This window comes from Pungitius pungitius, chromosome 20 (assembly GCF_949316345.1).
Source record: "Pungitius pungitius chromosome 20, fPunPun2.1, whole genome shotgun sequence".
Lineage (NCBI taxonomy): Eukaryota > Metazoa > Chordata > Actinopteri > Perciformes > Gasterosteidae > Pungitius > Pungitius pungitius.
Genome location: NC_084919.1, coordinates 10,648,023 through 10,666,423, shown reverse-complemented (window position 1 = coordinate 10,666,423; position 18,401 = coordinate 10,648,023). Strand labels below are relative to the sequence as shown.

The following is an 18,401-nucleotide window of genomic DNA, read 5'->3' as shown; positions in this document are numbered from 1 at the left end:
GACACGGGGAAATTAAGTGTCGATTCAGGGTCCAACCTTTTCTCAGGCCCACTTTCTCTTAGAGGAGCCTCCTCCCCTCTATAAAAAGCCTATATTTAGGTGCAGCCACTGGGCAGCGGGGTCACAGCAGTGACAGTGTGTGTGAGAGTGCTGGAGTAAGACGCCTTTGGCTGGCGAGTGTCCCTGAGTGGGGACACGGTTTCAAGCAAATAAAGGAACAAAAAGTGAATCCGCGTCAGTGAGGACTCAGGAAGCGTCTCTGGCCGTTTTGCAAGCCCATGCTGTTTCTTTGAAGAAGGAGTGTCTTTTTTTTGTTGTTGGCATTTTTAAATTGAGCGGTAAATAGGAACACCAAAGGCTGAGGCATTCACTTTTAAGATGGGGGATAAGAAATGTAAAGCGCCTCTCGTTGAAGATACGGAGGCGAGAGTGCTTCATGAAACTGAAGCATCATTTGAGGCCGACGACAAAGCGGATTACCCTTCTGCCGGCACAAACTCCATCTACTCAGCGATTCTAAGCAGAAACGAGGCTGTCAAGGATGCCAAGCGTCTCAAGACTTTTTTGGAGCTGCGGGACAAATATGTGAAGAAGAAGGTAATGTTTGAAGACCCGCTGTTCCCTGCAAATGACTCCTCGCTCTTCTACAGTCACAAGCCTTCCATGAAGTTCGAGTGGAAGCGTCCCTCGGTGAGTGACGTCCTTTACTAATCACCTGCCCTAAATGCAAAAGGAGGCTCTCCCCCCCCGTGTTCAGTGAAATCACGGCTCTAAAACCAACGTGTATGTCGTCCCTTCCTCTCAACACGTGACTGTGGTCTTCAAGTGGCTGCATGGCGTCCATACATAGCTCTGGGTTGTCGCTTTCTCCAAGCACAGACATCTGAACCTCCCACAGGACGCCTCCAGCTGTCAGTCACCAGAAACATTTCAAAACAAACCCTTTCAGCATGTTGTATTAGGCATTTTATATTAACAGATTTAATAAACATCATGTATTCATTTCTACCACAATAATCAATTATATTTTTAACTTAATTATTTTTTTTAATTCTTACCAGTGAAAACTAATACAAAACTGAATAAGGACAAATGTCTGTCTAAATCCAGTGGAACATAAATCTGCAGCTTGGTTGCTACTTGTGTTGTGACAAATGACCAAAGTTACTTTTGGCCATTTTGCCGATTTTAATGATACACAAATCTCACGCAGGGCGTCAGCTGTGGAGCCGGTTCTATATTTGGAACATGAGGCTGCATTTTTAAATGTGATGAGGGGAGCAGATACACTGCTGGGAATCACCTGATTTAAAACCTCTCGTCCTTATTATACTCTTATTGTAAACATTGAAACTTTGGATTGTTGTTTTATTATCATATGTTTTGTTTAAACCCGTTTCAAAAGTCCAAAAGTTCCACATCATTTGTTAGTACCTCTTAATATGTTATTTCAATTCATGGCTTTTTTTTCTGTGGTTGCTTTATTTGAAGAATTCACATTTAGAAGCCTAAAGAAGTTTTACGGGAGGTTTGAAACTGAACCCTAATTAAAGCAAGTCTCTGTTTTACAGTGATAGTTATTATGGTGTTATTTACTTTCCTTTTGACTTCTATAGACCAAAGAGCACATGTTTCCTTGCAAGACAAACTATTGTTGTTTGAGACTAGATCAATAGATTCAAAATGCAAGGCCTTCTAACGCATGCATCATTTCCCCTACGTGGTATTTCATCATAATAAAAAAGAGTTTCTTTTTTGTTTTTCCATTGACAGGAAATTTGTGAAAACCCCCAGTTCATCATAGACGGCGCCAACAGGACAGACATCTGTCAGGGAGAATTAGGTAACATTTGATTCGTCCGAAAGAAGGAACATATAACAGCCAGAGAAAAGGAAACATTTAGAAAGAAGCAGCCTTCGGGTGGAAGGCCAACAAAATACTGACGTTTTGATTGGTTCAACAAGTCAAAAGTGTCTCCGCCTAAGACGACTTGTAGCTCCTGTAAGCGGAGACAGTCCTGATAGGGGACACGGCACAATATATGAAATTCACAGCCACGGGCATAAGTGGTTTGGGCTCATACCTCTGACAGCTGCTTTTGGAAAGGGAAACGTTTGGATCAAGAGATTTCACAGCTCATAACTCTGTCGCTGTCGACAGGTGACTGCTGGCTGCTGGCTGCCATCGCCTGTCTCACAGTGAACGAGAAGCTGCTGTACCGGGTGATTCCCCCGGACCAGAGCTTCACCGACAACTACGCCGGCATCTTCCATTTTCAGGTTCTACTTGGATATTCGTCCGATTTGTGCATGAAGCATGGACTTTCGTGTTGCAAAGTCGCAAGGATGAAAACTGCCAAATTAACTTGAAAAAGCAATACAGTTGAATAGTTTGGATAGAGAGAAATATGACCAAAAAAAAATCACATGCTTCAATATATGATTTTACTTTCCACATATTATCCTATGCAAGACTAATTATTGTTTAGGAAAAATGTCCCATAGTTTACAGTTTGTCCACCTCAGAGCACCGACTAGTTTATATTACAACTGTAAAGCTGTTTAGTGCATTTCATCGTTATAATTGTTTACTGATCAAATTTAATTGATTACATAAATAGTTTCATATTTTGGGAAATACTTTTGTTTAATAGATATGAGTCAACATACATACAACATACATCTTTGTCTCACCACTGACTTCCTGTCTTACATGTGTTTTGTCTAATTACACTCAGTTCTGGCGTTATGGCGAATGGATCGATGTTGTCGTGGACGATCGCATCCCCACCTGCAACAACCACCTGGTGTTCACCAAATCTTTCAGAAAGAACGAGTTCTGGAGCGCTCTTTTGGAAAAAGCTTATGCCAAGTGAGCATTACCCACTGCCAAGTGGAGTGGTGCAGCTCTTCAGATCGTTCCATCATGTCAATTCATTCAGTTCACATTTCCTGTCCATCCAGTAAAAAAAAAAATTAGTCTTTTTGTAAACTCTCAGAAAAATTTTACATTACACATGTCAGGGGGTTAAAAAAATGTATCACTGAAAGTATTGAAAAATGTCGCTGGTATACAATTTATTTAAAGTAAAACCAGTTTCTACAATTCAATTTGGAGTCAAATGGTTTATAAATGTGTACATCAACACACAAACTGGCACTCTCTCTCTCTTTTTGGCAGGTTGCACGGCTCTTATGAAGCACTTAAAGGGGGCAACACCTTGGAAGCCATGGAGGATTTCACTGGCGGAGTGACCGAGTTCTTTGACTTGTCCGAGGCGCCCAAAGACCTCCACAGCATCATGAGGAAGGCGCTGGAGAGAGGCTCGCTCATGGGCTGCTCCATAGACGTGAGTGGGGATGGAAAACAGGAAACAGAGACCAGTGGACAACACAAAGCCAGAAAACAACTTATACAGAATAAGTGACTTTAAAATGATGTCTGACTTGTGTCGTATCCGTCAGACTCTTTCAGCCAGCGAACAGGAGACTCGGACGGATCAGGGGCTGGTCAGGGGTCACGCCTACTCCATCATAGGTTTGGCGGAGGTGCAGTAAAATGTCCACGCACTATTTCCATTGTTAGCAGGAGAAGTGATGTAAGCTGAAGTGATGCTGACCGGTCGGTGGTTGTTTTGCAGTGTGACGAGGTTGAAAAGGACACCACGATTCGGCTGATTCGCCTGCGTAATCCCTGGGGTTTCGTGCTGTGGAAAGGCCCGTGGAGCGCAAAGTACCACCTCAAAAACTCCCACGCAACCTTCTGTGTTGTTATTAAATGAAATGACAAAATAACTCAGGTTTGGCAGATGTTCTATTCATGTCGTGCGTTGATATTATTCTGTCTTTCTAAAGCTCGACGGACTGGTCCACCATCTCCATCGCAGATAAGGACAACCTGATCAAACAGACTGTACAGGAGAGTGAGTTCTGGTGAGTAAAACACAACATTGATTTTATACGTTGATTGATCATCTATTTTTTTCTTTTTAGCTTCTTATGTTTCTTATAAGTCAGAGGTCGATTCTGACGGTGTACTTCACAGCCAACTGGCACAACGTTGTGGTGCTCAACAAGAGCTGATCTGCTTATTTTATTTTGGTTTATTGATGCATCGATAAAGGAAAACAGGTCTTCCAAGTGATTCATGTATGTTAACATCATAACTGCACACATGTGTAAACAAACTATGTATTCATTGTACGTGCCGTTAGCGTGTTAGCATTAGACACAATGCAACACACCCGCAGCCGCTTCACAATTTTTTGCCCTACTTGAACCCTAAAAAGCTGCAGAGTCACCAGAACACGTTTGAATAGAACTTCCTGCTTCCCGCTCCCCTTCAGGATGTCGTTTGATGATTTCAAGAAGAACTTCACCAAGCTGGAGATGTGCAACTTGACCCCCGACACCCTGGATTGCGAGGAAAGACACAGCTGGACGGTGTCAGTCAATGAGGGTCGCTGGGTGAGAGGCAGCTCTGCCGGCGGCTGCAGGAACTTCCCACGTAGGCTTTTCCTTTTTTTTTTTTAACAGCCGCAAACGGCCCCCTGGCTCCTCGGCCCTTTGTTGCAGGTTCACTTCTTTTATTGTATTTCACAGAAACGTTCTGGACGAACCCTCAGTACCGGCTGCAGCTGTACGAGGACGACGACGACCCGGAGGACGGGCAGGCGGCTTGTACTGTTGTCGTGGCTCTGATGCAGAAAGGCCGAAGGATGCAGCGCCATCAAGGGGCTAAATTCCTCACCATCGGATTTTCTATCTACGAGGTACTGGTCGAGTGGACCCCGAAAACACTGCATGAACTGATGTTCATTCACTGGAGATTAACTACGTCTTTTCCTCCTTCTCTGTGTCTGCAGGTGCCAAAGGAGGTACGTCCATGTTGGACAAGGATGTTGGTTAAATAGTGTTTGATTTAGCTGTGTGGTAATAATAAATCAGGCTGCTGTTGAACGTTTCATTTTCCCCGTCCAACACAAGCCAAAATACTTTCTGTACAAGGTACAGGATTATTTACATGGTTAAATAATCTACTAACCCTTTACTCAACACATTGTCAGAAAATAACCCCAAAATGCGCGCCAATGTCACAATTGCCTGGAGCCAAATCCAACTTCTTGTTTCATCACAACAACAGTGGAAAAAGAATAAATGCATATATTAGCCGATCTCTATCATACTGTGAGACAAGAATCACACGCTCTTCAATGTTAAACTTTGGTATTTTAATAGATTGCACAAGAAATAATAGAAATGGAAATCAATGATAGGTAAACTTTTTAGATTTTGTTGCAGAGGCGACCAAGCGTTTTTCCCTGGTTCCAGACTTCAAGCTGATTAAGATTCATGCTCATAAATCTTCTTGTTGTTAGGGGAGTCCTGTATCGCAGCTCGTTCCTTTCTGACCGGAGGATTTTGTTTCCATCCGTAGATGTGCGGACAAAACCAACACCTGCAGAAGGACTTCTTCCTGTACACGGCCTCCAAAGCCAAATGCAAAACCTACATCAACCTGCGGGAGGTGACGGAGCGCGTGCACCTGCCTCGGGGAGAGTACGCCATCATCCCCACCACCTTTGAACCCCATCAGGACGGAGAGTTCATCCTGAGGGTGTTCTCGGAGAAGAAGAGCACGTCTGAGTAAGCTAGTAAGCTGAGCCATAGTTGGAATGCTGCTGACAGGGAAACGTAATGAAAAGTGTTTGTGCTTTTCCTCACAGGGAAGTGGAGGACACAATCGGGTCGGAGAAAACACAGGTTTGCAACCAAAAGAGTAGGATAAAAAACACTTTTGGATCACGCTGACTGATGTTTCACCGTTGAAATGAATAAATCAGAGAAGTAGGGATAACGTCTTCAAAATTATTTGAATATTATTTGTGACCAGTTGATGGTGGGATTCCCCTCTACCATAATTTGACTATTTCTGTTCTTTTCACATTCTGTAGAAACATATTCAAAAGGTCAGCTTTATAACTCTTTCTTACCCATAGCTGTAAGGATATCACTTTTACTAGGCTAACTGGAACATGCCTCCACATTACAACACCAGTTGTTCATCATTTGTAAACCCATTTTGATATTTCATCAACATTGTTCTCCTTTGTCTTTGTCTCAATTCATGCTGCACTCTTTTCCCAACAAGACTAACTAACAGACTTCCTCCTTTTCATCTCATTTCATCCTCCTGTCCTTCCTTCCTTCCTTCCTCCCTTCCTTCTCTTTCTGGCCTTCAGCAAGACAGGAAAAAGAAAGAGAAGGTAATGCATGCAGTTAGCAATAGCGTTGTCAGATTGTCAGTTTTCATGGCTACTCCTCTCCATTTTATGTCGTTATCACTGTCGGGTGGTTATAGTTTTTGTTCGGTACAATAACTATAAATGGTCTGCTTTTGATTTTGCCTTTTCAAATCCATCCCCCAACTGCCGTTGCCCACATGCCAGCCGATTGTGTTCGTGTCGGACAGAGCACGAGCCAACAAAGAGATTGAGCACGACGGCATCCAGGGGGAAAAGAAGAAGAAGCAGCCGAAGGTAATTTCCTTGTTGGAGGAGCCTAAACTCTGTGACACTGTGGCCACGTAGCAAAAAGCTCACAGTGGGCCAAGACTGACTGCTGCGAAATGCGATCAGGTCAAATGACACGACGGGGGAATGAAATAACTGAAATTGAGGTCAACCGATGGCTCAAGTGCACTTGTTTTCCTGTGAGGCCTCAGTGTACACAGGCCTGGTCGCTTGTGTCTTTCGCTAATGAGCTGCTTTCTCCTGTAATATGAGGAAATGCATCAACCCCTTAGGGTCACTATGTTATTACTGCGGTGCATCTAAGCAGAGCGGCAGAAGCTGAACAGCTGGCCTTAGAATTATTGAGCAGGGTTTTCTAACCAGTTTCCTCTGATGAAAAATAATAAATCAAATCCATTTTGATACTTTTTATCCCATTCTATTAAGATGAATGTTATCATGATTGAGAACGTTTTATAACGTAGGAGGGCAGTACCTTTTTGTACCAATAAGTCTATAATTTACTTCTCTCTTGCAGCAAAAACTAGTCCAACCAGAGGAGGAGACTGAAGAGGAAAAACAGTTCAGAGCCATTTTCCAAAGGATTGCTGGCGAGGTGAGTGCACAGAGAGGAGTGGGGACGAGGATCGATACGGGACCTGGTGTACGGCTATGCAACAAACACTTCCTTCCTCCATCAGGACATGCAAATCTGTGCCAACGAGCTTAAGACGATCATGAGAAACGTGCTCGCCAAACGTGAGTGGTCCGTCAAGGCAGAGGCCGTTACTGCGTGGTCGGTGTCACGTGATCAATCAAGTCGAGTCGCCCTTTTCTCCAGATAACGAAATCAAGACGGAAGGTTTCAGCCTGGAGACGTGTCGCAGTATGATCGCACTGATGGACGTATCCTTTCGCTTTGTAAGAGCTTAAGTGGAGATGACAACAGAGAAAGCCTGCCGTTGCCTTGGCACCAGCAGGTTGTTGGTTTGAATCCCTCTAGTAGGCAATGACATGGCCGGTGCCCAGTTGCTCAGTAGAGCACAACAAGCATTTACATGGACTGTTGCACAATGGCGCATTAAGTAACCATCTGGATGCATTTGGTCATTTTAGTCATATTTATTCTCAACTTTATCTAAAGAGCAAGTGTCTGTCAGTCAAGCAGCCGACATTTTCTAGTAGTTAGAAAGATGTGGTTCTTTTCCGATGAGATACCGTCTCTCAGACTGATGGGACGGGGAAGCTGAACCTGCAGGAGTTCAAACACTTGTGGAATAAGATCAAGGAGTGGCAGGTAGGACCGTTGTGACAGACGAGAGCTTTCTGCTCATGTTCAGCAAAACACGCGTGACGGTCCGTCTCCTCGTGTTCCTCCAGCGGATCTTCAAACGATACGATGAAGACAAGTCCGGCTCCATCAGCAGCTTCGAGATGAGGAACGCCGTGAATGACGCAGGTGGGCGGCATGAAGGAAAATACCTTTGGATTCGTTGGATTCTATGCTTCACCACAGCTGATTAATTACCGTGTGTGTATGTGTGTGTGTGTGTGTGTCTGCTTCCACGTGAAGGGTTTCACCTCAACAAGCAGCTGTACGACATCATCGCCATGCGCTACGCAGACGAACATCTCAACATCGACTTTGACAGTTACATCTGCTGCTTTGTGAGAGTGGAGGGCATGTTCAGTAAGTCACGGACTCACCCCTCTCCCTCGGCTGTTAATCCCTGAATATCTTTCATATCTTTCATGGATTTAAATTTGTATGGCCGAATTGGACGTAAATAATTCATCAGTTGCAGGTTTTTTTCTCCAGCCGTTCAATATTTATGAAGAGATGGATGAAAAGTGATTTTGATTCTGTTGCAGGAGCTTTTAATGCGTTTGACAAAGATGGAGATGGAATAATAAAACTCAATGTCCTGGAGGTAAATTCTTTTCATATTCATATTATTTGTAGAGGTGTGTGAATAGTTTGTATCCCTTACTTATTTTATATGGTCTTATTTTTAGAGATTACATTATGAGGTACTGCAACGTTGGATTTTATTATACTGTCAGGTTTCTCTAATATATTGTCTACTTCATCTCAATATTTAGAAGACAAAGAATTTCTGAGAATAACATCACAATATAGTGCAAAACCACTCATTACAATGGAAAGTGGTTTATTCTCTTGTGTGTTCTGTAAGTAAAATGAGTAAAAATGATGCTCACACGTGGTTGTTTGTCCCTCTCTGTAGTGGCTTCAGCTGACGGTGTATTCTTAAATCACCTTCTTGACCGCTGACGTAGCGCCTGACAGTCGGAGCATCGCATTCAAGACTCTCCTGGAGAAGCCTCGTTATGTATTTTTGCACGACTCAGAGGTTTGATGATGATTATCTCTCTCAACACTTATTTAAAAAAAAGTTAACTTTGCAGTCTTCTATGTGGATGTAATCAAGTCAAGCATTAAATTGCTCAGTATGTGCTATTTTGATCACGCATTGATCTTTTGTTTCTCACCTTCCTATGAAGAATGTTAACGCATCAGTAAGAAGTGTTTCAATGAGAACTGATGGAAGTGTTTGACAAACCATGAGAGAAAACTGAATGTACTGTAACTCGTTTTAGAACTTGGCAAAGGCTAACAGTGAATTGTATTTGTATTTTATTGCTGTACATACAGGTATTCAAGACAAATCAAATACACACCTTACACAACATACAAAAATGAAGGCATAACTTGAAAACATAAGTTAAGTCCGTGAAAGGTTTAATCACAACTACTTTTCAAAGTAATAGAATTTAAGGTGACATTGGGCAGAAAATTGCTTAAAATGGGAAATGTTATAAATAAGGGGACATTTGTTGCTAAAATGTGGCTAAACCATATTTTCTAGAATCAAAACGTCTCAGCAAACAATTAATTACTTTGAGTGTGAAAGAGGGACATTAAGGATACGTTGTCTTAACACTGGTATTGGGAAACAAATGAAAATGTGAATAAAAACAAAAGAAAAACTCTACTTAAAAGTGGGGAGGTCGCACATTTCATTCTTTACTGAGAGTCTGCAATGCCAAATATTAGCCAATGCATTTTAAACCCTTGAGTTACTTTTTAAACGGCACGTCCTATAAATAATAGAAGACGCAGAAATATAGCCTGTTTATTTCCATAACTCAAGTGAGGAAAACCTCAGGATAAAAATTTGGAAAAATCTCAAAAAGGATTTTAAAATCTAAAAGAGTTCTGACTCTTCCTAAAATGATTGTGTATAAGTGAAAAAATAAGTATAAAGCCTTATTCTTTGTGGTTCCAGAGTGCTGAACGATATCTGGTAAACTGCTTCATTTTACAAAGTTTTAAAATGAAAATGAGATCTTGAAGTGTGGTATACAAAGAAGTGATCTTACCAAACTGTAGCTTCTAACCCTAAATTAGCCAGCACTAGCATAACAAACCCAAATCTTTGGTGGACTTGTGGGCTTTCGAGGTTTAACCAAGGAAGACGAATGCATGGAAAAAAGAAAATACATTGTGTTTTTCTGCATCAATCGGGATCCTTTATATAAACAGGTGCATTGTAAGACCACCAATTTGACAAGAGTGCAAAGCCTAAATGGGAGGAATAATCCTTTATAATCCACTTGAGTCACATCACTGACAGATGATGCCTAACAGGATTTTGGTGAATAACTAAACTGTGGCATCCCTGCTGTTCATCAAAATAACACTTTGAGTCAATTGCCAAAAGAAATGGAAGTTGTGATTCTGATGGCAGTTAACACTACAGACTGCTTCTTAAAAGCTACTCGGAAGTGTTTGTTTCAGTGCTGCATAGTTTTACAAATGTTCTGAGTAATTAGCTCCACCTTTAACTAATGACATCTCTAAGGAGGCTTACTGAACAATATACAATACAATATACAATATACTGTGACTGAATACCAAAAATGGAATTCATTTTGAAAAAACTCAGACCACCAAACCAACAATAGATTCATGAATTGCTCTATTAAGATTAATTATTTAACTGCAAATAATTGTTGTTAATTTGATTGAAAAACAATTGAGTTTTTGGTCATGCAAAGGCTTCAAATGACAGAGTCAGTGTTGTCTTACTGTAACAGATCAAATATTATACACAAGATCTGCTCAGCACCTGAAAAGCTGGAGCATAACAGAAAAAACCATCATGTCCGCTTGGAAAAGGAAAAGAAAATAGATATTTTTTTAAAAGCAGATGTGTTGTTGTGGCTGCGACTCCAACCGTATCTGCCACACAGCTCCTCTCCACAGCTGCTTCAAGGCTGCACCTTACTGTCGTTCTCTACGTGGTTCCGCATGTGTTCAGGCAGCTTCTGCAAGAAAAATACGACACTGAGGAAACGAGCCAAGTGCATGTCTATGCATGGATGACAAACTCCTACACACTGCTTAGCTAATGAGCTGATTGGCCATCTGGGATAATCAGGCGGTGCAGGTTCGTTACCTGCTGAACAGACTGCTGAGTGGAAAAAAAAGAGTGGCATCTTTTCCAGCGACATTTGGCGGCCGGCAGGTTGAGGTTGCTGTGATCTCTGACGAGATGCTGCAAAAGATGCTCCGGGTTGCCGAAGATCAGAGCGCAATTTTGCCACTGAACACGGGGCGAAGGTCACAAGCACAAACAATAGAAAAATTACATTTAATACACTAACGAAGAAGAAGGTTGGGTATTGTGTGGTATGTCATTTCATTCTCATTTAAGATGTTGACATTTTAAGATGTTGACATTTTGGTTCTGTAAAATAGCGTTGAGTCGTTACCCAGCAGCGGTAGTTCTTCATCAAGTTGAGCTTCACAGCTTGAACAGTTCCATCATAACAGCCTGTATAGACCTGGGTGGGACAAACGATGACAGAAATTAAAAAAAAGTCCATGTTTCAACAATATGGCTCAATGTTTCTTTCAAAATAAACCTGTTAAGTTTCAATTAAAAATCCTTGGTCCACTTACCACACTCTTATATACGGCCATGCACATCACCATGTCAGTGTGACCCCCGTACACCTGCAGACGATCATGAGACTGACAACACAAAGACAAAGTTCACATGAATAATATAGATGATTCACTCGATGCACAAAGTCAGACAGTGTGCATTCAAATATCATTTATGAGAGCATTGATGCAGCAGCAACGATCTGCTCAAACGTTCCATTCTGTACCTGTAGCTCGTAAACTCTGACCAGTTTATCGAGACAGGCCGTCACCATCACTTTCCCCAAGATGACTATCGATGTGACCGCATGATCGTGACCCTTATAGATACGAACCAACTCCCCCGTCTGCAGATAAAAGAGGCACGACAAAGATAGCGGTGACAAAGAGTGTATAACAAAAAAAACACACTAAGACACAATATTTCAAGTTATTGTTGTCACCTCAGTAACTGAATTTATGCTGAATATTTTTGCGATGTTAAACTCCCGGTAACCTTTGACACTTACGTGGATGTTGTGAGCATGAACGGATGTGTCACTGGAGCCACTAAACACCAGGTCATTCACCACCTGTAATAAATAAAGGCAACATTATGAAGTATATCCAATGATGTCTTAGTAATAATATATTTCACGGTCTACATTCAAGAACTGTCATTCTCAAAAGCAAACATCCGAATAAGCAGCCTTTTTAAGGAATGAAGTGGTAAAAGCTTTGAGATGTTCAAATTCTGCATTTCGGTTACTCAGTCTCCTTATCTGCACAAAACATGTTTGTAAGTTCCACAGTTTAAGTTCTCGGAGCTGGGTGGATCTCCTGACCTTCATGCAGAGGACCGTTTTGGTGTGGCCCTGCAGCGTGCGCAGCAGCAAGCCGCTCTTGGCGTCGCGTACGGTGATGCTGCTGTCGTAGGAGCCGACCAGCAGCACTCGCCGGGCGCCCTCCTGGGAAGTGCCGAGGCAGCTCACACCTCGTGGGCCGTGGCACTCAAACACATCCAAGTTCTTCAGAGTCTGAGAAGAGAAGTTAAAGAAACGATTCTACCGATTTATCTGAGCAGATGTCGGAGCATTACCGTAGATAAAAATAAGATTAGTGTTCTGTAAATATGATCTAATACTCTGCTAAAACAGTGGCTACATTTACATGGATGGAGATGCTTTTATTCTGGTCGTGCGAATACTTTGGCCTCAGGTAAACACATAATCTAAACTAAACCCGGTAAGATCAACTTGATCACGAGCTACTTCCCCATTAATGTCACTCACCTTTAAGTCATAGCTAGCCACTGATCCATTGGCCAGTCCAGCATAAAGGATGTTCCAGGCAATGTGCAAACACAACACTCTGTCCGTTAGGGAGAGCTGGTCCAGACACTTCGTGGTCTGGAGGTGAGAGGAGAAAAAGATTGAAATCTAATAATCTAAATAACGGCCAACCAATCAGCTGGCGTTCTACGACGTCTGTAAAAAATGATTCGCTACAAACACACTTGCCAACTCATAAGGGGGTTAAAGGGGCGCAGCGACATACATGCGTAACAATGAATGCGCTGTACACATCTCAACGTCAAGACTCGAAACGTCACATCAAAGATGTTCTATTGCGAAGTTCACAACATCACCTTTTCTTTCTCCTCGTCTCTCTGCAATCTCCAAAATATTGACCGACCAGTTGAAAAAAGCGATTCACGTGGATGACATTCATTTCAAAAAGCGTTATAGCCCAAAGCGTGTTTGAGAGGTCTCTGACGTTAGTTTACTGTTTACTTACTTATCTTTAAGTTGAAGAGTAGATTTGTGACAGATGTAAATAAATTGTGTAATCAAATTCCCTCCAGGTTTTCCTGCTTTCATTAAAATGGGACAGAAGTCATAGGGACCTTTGACAATCAAATTCTAATCAGTTCTTCTCTAAATTCAGGTGGACTTTTGTGCCCAATTAGATCGACACTGCGGGTGTTGTAGAGAGTGGCTTCGTTCAAACAATGTAACCTGAACAACTTTGTTTTATTTGATCCTGTGTCAGATGGAAACATGGCTTGTCCAGTCGTGTTATTACCTTTATGCTGTAACAGCGGATGGTCTTGTCACTGGCTCCGGTGAAGAGGCGACTTGGAATTTTTGGGACCGTCGACACCAGCAGACAGTTCACTTTGTTTGTGTGACCCACAAAAAATGCCTTGCACTCCTTGGTCTGGATGCACAAAACCAATTTGTTTTATTATGTTGTATGTATAACAATTAAGAAAACTAACAATGTAAAACAAGGATTTTTTTGGGGGGGGGGCGGAGGGAGGGGCAGCACATTTTCTTATTGTCAGAGGAAGTACCATGAGACAGTAGGCCCGCGCCGTGTTGTCCCCGGAACACGTGTACAGCCGGCCCTCGTGAATCTGGAGGCCGTGCACGGGGCCCGTGTGACTTAAAAAAGCTCCCACAGACGGCTCCTCGTCGTCGTCGTCTAAATATCATAACGAAACAACAGACCAAATGTCATTACGGTGAAAACCATTTTTACTTAATGCGAGTGGAACAAACAATACCCACCGAGCGTACTGCTGGGATCTTTCACTGGCTCGTGTGTAGGCTGAGCTTTCCTGAACGGTCAAGAGAAAAAACGTCGGTCACATTTCATTTCCTGCCCAAAGTAATGGTCACGATCTACACCACATGTCGTCTCACCCCTCGGCATCGCTTGACGAACTGAGCTCCACGCTGATAAACTCTTGAGGGGGCTCTTGGTTGGCCGGAGAATCTGGTCCGTCCTCATTGTCTGAATCCTCCGATTCGTCGATGTTGATGACCACCACGTTGCCTGGCTCCATCATTTCGACAGAGGCCTCGCTCTCGCTCCCTTTATCGTCAATTGCCGCGGGCTCTTCTTCCGCCTCCTCCCGTTCTCTGCAGAGATTTACTTCGGCCTCTTCCTCAGAGTCATTGTCCGCTGACCACGTTTCTCCTCTCGCCGACGTCGCCGCCTGCTGCCCGGTAGCCCATTCGGGCAAACTGTTTGTACATGCCGATTCGGAGCACTCGGCTTTGACTCGTTTGACAGCGGTAACAGCCGGCGGGGCCAAGGATGGCGATGGAAGCCGCGGTGAAGGAAAATTAGGGGGAACCGGGGGCACGGGTTGGTTTGCGTGTAACTGAAGCATACCTTTGAAAAGTTCTTGCTTGACTGTAACGGTCGGCAGGGCGAGGGGGCTCATGGAAGTGGGTGGGACTGTGGGAGATGGCTGCTGGCCAGAAGAGGTGGGGAAGACTGAGGCAGGAAGGGGAGAGAGTCTTGGATGCGCTGTCGCAGCAGACACTGCCGAGGAGGTGGTGGCTTTCTCTGCGCTAGAGTATCCTCCTTAAAGAAATGAAGAAGGAAATGAGTAAAACCACTTGTTTACCACGTCCCATCCCCTGACATCAACCCCCTCACAACCCTCTGAGGATGAGCAGTTAAAAAAATGTCAGACTTGTTAGTGACGAGTAAATCGACTCTACCTTGCATTCCTTGAAGGATTTCAATTCGCTGAGCTCTCAGACTGTTGACCTCCACGGTAAACTACAACAAAATAAACAATTGAATGTGAACCCTTGACATGAAAACTGGGGGAAAAGCAAATAAATACAGAGTAGCCATTGGTGATACCTGCTGTCTCATTAGCAGGAGCCGTTGCACTTCTGTGTAGGCAGCTTGCAGGGAATTGCGGGCCTGGACCAGAGACCTGTCCAAATCCTGCAAAGAGTGACTTAGCTCATCCTCCCTCAGAGACACAGCCAACAGCTGGTCCATTTGGCTCTGGTCTGTCAGGTGGGGGAAAAGACAGAAAACGGTTTTAGATTTTTACATTTTTTTTAAATTTGTATTAAACGTCACTGGGATCAAAAATAAATATGTGGTACAAGTTCAGTGGACGGGTGTTACCCTATGCCTTGGTTTGCCAATGGCCTGATGATATGCATATATTTACACCATCTAATTACAATGGCTAAAATTGCTGGAATTCTTTCAGTTAGAACATAAAAATAAAGCATGCAAAATATCAGAATTACCATTGTTTGACTTTGTTTTCTTCTTTTTTGCAGTTGGCTGCATATCCAAAATGTCACCAGCCTGTAGGAGAACAGTTATTATAGTCAAACTATGAGAAAGTATAAGTTGTCATTATCTGTAAAGGTATACAACTCACAACGTTGGGTTTCCTCTTGCTGGCACTAGAGTAGGCGCTAAAATCTCCAACAACATCATGATCCAAGGTGGGCTCCATCTTCACGGGGTGAGCTTCAGCCGACTGGCTGCTGCCCCGTTCCCGTCGAACCTTGCTGGGGATGTTCAGGTCGGGCTCAGAGGATGTAGGCGGACATGGGCTCAGAGGGGTCTGGCTGTTGAGGGAGTCCGGGCATTCTTGTACAATTTGAAAATATCTCCGCTTTTGCTGAAATGAAGTAATAGTGGAGACGGGGCCAGATGTGTCAACCTGGGAAGATGCTCCCGTCAGCTGGCATTTCTCAGCTCGAGCTCGCTTCGCCGTGCTGTGATCAGACACCCGGACACCAGCCTCAGCGCTCTGCTTCCGGGCTTCGCGGTCAGCTCTACACGGCTCCCTCACACCCAGCGCTCTTCTGATTTGCCGTAGCATCGTACTGACGTCGACATCCCGTATTGGAGCTGCATTCGCGTTTCCGTTTGCTGAAGCGGTTTGAGCTGAAGCGGTTTGAGCTGAAGCCTGTTGTGCCGACTGAGAGGATTCTAGACTCTCCTTCTGGTCCTGACCAAAGATGATGGCTCCGTTACAAGGAAGATGATCACTGGTGAATTCTCCATCGTCCTGCTGGTTGTAATAGTCATCCTGGGTGATGGCAGGCCACGTTTTTTGTTGTAGTTTTGTTGTTCTTAGTTCCCTTTGATTTTTTAAAAGTCTTTTAACAGGTCTGTCTGTTGGGGAGCTCTTGATATTGATGGAAAAGTTGTCACTATACAGTGGCTGTTGAGCTGATTGTGTGGACTGGTCTCTAACAGTGGAGGGATGCCAAGTTTGACCAGCAGGGTCTTCTGACAGGGAAACCAATCTTGTGCTTTGATTCTGGGGAGTTGATTCTCTTTGGCAAAGGGAACCTTGCAGACTGGACACTTTGTTCTCTTTGTTTTGACAAACAGAATTGTTCTTTCCTTGATGGTGAGTATCCGGCAGGTGTAGGCCTTTGTTAACTAGCTTGGCTTTTTCCTGCTTCCCTTTGGTCGTATTTTTAGCTATAAGTGGTATTGGATGCTCCCTAGCGGCTTTCTGCTTCACTTTCTTTTTGATCTTTTTCCCTTCTTTCTTCCTGGAAAGAAAGACAACCGGTTATTACAAATATTACATTGTAGAGGGAATAAAATCCATACAAATAAACAGTTCTTTACTCCTCTTTTCTCAGTGTCTTGTTTCTTCTTCGGATCTGTAGCATAGTTTTTTTGCCCAAAATCTTCAACAGAGAGAGAGGCTTTTTCGTGAAGCCCTTCAACCTGGTCTGGTGTTTAATGGTTGAGATGTGCTCAGCATACTCTTTTAAACCCATGGGGGATGCCTTACACACCTGGCATTCGTGAAATGAATCCCTGTTATTGGAAGAACATTTGGTCAGGTACATGTCAGAATCTCTGCTTTAAAGTTAATTGATACATATTATGATTATGTTATCCCAGTAATTTTGGAAAATACTAAATAACAACATTTTAAAAAGAACCATGTAGCAATTTAAATAGGATTTGTATACCACAAATTTAAAAAAAGAATACCACAGAGGAATACAACCTGTTTTATGTTGTGCATATGGTGTCATTCATTTTTTAAAGATTGTAAAAATGCTTAATACCAAAATAACTCACCATATGCATGATATATGTCTACCATTACATTGTTTGCATTCTTTATGAAAAATAATTGATTAAAATACAACAGGTTCATATTCTTATATCTAACAAATATCACTCACTTGCCCAGCACTGCCTCCAGCTCGCTATGATGCTGCATACTATGCACATGCCTTTGTGCTTCCTGTAGGTAGGAGACATTTAGTCAATCTCATAGATCATTTGAACGGCTGTAGGTTGGTAAAAACCAAATACTAGCCGGCAGTAATATTCATTTAAATTTGTAAATTGGTAAAGTTAGAGTCACTTACAAAAGTAGAATATATTTTCCGACACAACTCACAGTAGGTTACACGTGCTCCCTTCGGTATCTTCTTTACACTCACAGGGGCTTTAGCCACCTCATTACTTGAGGTTTGACTCTTTGCCATTTCTACCCAGATGAAAAGGGCAGGAGATAACAGCACGTGTGAATAACAGCGTGGTACGAGTCCTACACACGGGACCTAGCTGCAATGTCTCAATAGCGTTAACGAAACAACAAATATAGCCTCCAGAATGTAGACTGTGGATGATATTTATGTTATGGGTATTGTAGGTAAATATCAAACCATTAACCAACGCTGCAGTCCTTGAGATCAATCGTATAACGTTAGCTAAGAGCAGCACAGCGTGGTTGTTAAGTCAAAGGTAACGTTAGCTAGTTAGCATTCATGTTGGAGGTGAACTAACGGTTGACGCTAACGTTAAATTAACACAAGCCGTTAAAGCGAACGGTAATAAGGGTGCAATCTTAACAGATTGTGCCAAAAAAATATCACGGTTGAATTATACATATATTTGAATTACCAGACACATTTATCATAGAAACACCACTCTTCTTCTCCAGAACCGCCATGTTGGCTGACGCAAAATGTACGTGAAGTTAAGGTCAGCCAATGGTTGGCGAAAGAGAGCACCGGAAGTCTGGCAGTCAGGCAGGGGGCGATCTTCGAAGATCTACACAAGATCGGATAGGGGCGGTTTGGGACTCTTGCAACGACATCCGGGAAGGTTTAATTTTACAG

The 18,401-nt window shown here is 42.9% G+C and overlaps 2 protein-coding genes across 3 annotated transcripts; one reads left to right on the top strand and one right to left on the bottom strand.

Moving 5' to 3' along the window:
* The first annotated feature begins 126 nt into the window (after nucleotides 1–126).
* Nucleotides 127–9,533, top strand: capn3b (calpain 3b). 2 transcript variants are annotated; one of them, XM_037448878.2, is made up of 23 exons: nucleotides 127–690; nucleotides 1,774–1,843; nucleotides 2,162–2,280; nucleotides 2,739–2,872; nucleotides 3,182–3,350; nucleotides 3,466–3,549; nucleotides 3,642–3,733; nucleotides 3,856–3,933; nucleotides 4,347–4,507; nucleotides 4,603–4,772; nucleotides 4,866–4,877; nucleotides 5,438–5,646; nucleotides 5,727–5,763; nucleotides 6,243–6,266; nucleotides 6,450–6,539; nucleotides 7,051–7,128; nucleotides 7,214–7,271; nucleotides 7,354–7,418; nucleotides 7,741–7,809; nucleotides 7,893–7,971; nucleotides 8,086–8,202; nucleotides 8,385–8,443; nucleotides 8,759–9,533. In XM_037448878.2, the coding sequence occupies exons 1-23, from the start codon at nucleotides 379–381 to the stop codon at nucleotides 8,783–8,785; spliced, it is 2,313 nt and encodes a 770-aa protein (XP_037304775.1). In that variant the 5' UTR covers nucleotides 127–378; the 3' UTR covers nucleotides 8,786–9,533. The 2 variants fall into 2 exon arrangements, with proteins under 2 accessions (XP_037304775.1, XP_037304778.1); XM_037448881.2 differs by lacking the exon at nucleotides 6,243–6,266.
* On the bottom strand, nucleotides 9,151–18,317 carry znf106b (zinc finger protein 106b). Its single transcript, XM_037448874.2, has 20 exons — nucleotides 18,184–18,317; nucleotides 17,646–17,767; nucleotides 17,457–17,518; nucleotides 16,885–17,079; nucleotides 15,671–16,805; nucleotides 15,534–15,594; nucleotides 15,130–15,284; nucleotides 14,982–15,042; nucleotides 14,172–14,841; nucleotides 14,037–14,086; nucleotides 13,820–13,950; nucleotides 13,549–13,683; nucleotides 12,756–12,872; nucleotides 12,309–12,500; nucleotides 11,994–12,056; nucleotides 11,712–11,831; nucleotides 11,500–11,571; nucleotides 11,310–11,381; nucleotides 10,994–11,140; nucleotides 9,151–10,862 (listed from the first exon to the last, which is right to left on the bottom strand). The coding sequence occupies exons 1-20, from the start codon at nucleotides 18,230–18,232 to the stop codon at nucleotides 10,806–10,808; spliced, it is 3,666 nt and encodes a 1,221-aa protein (XP_037304771.1). The 5' UTR covers nucleotides 18,233–18,317; the 3' UTR covers nucleotides 9,151–10,805.
* Between the last annotated feature and the right edge of the window lie 84 nt (nucleotides 18,318–18,401).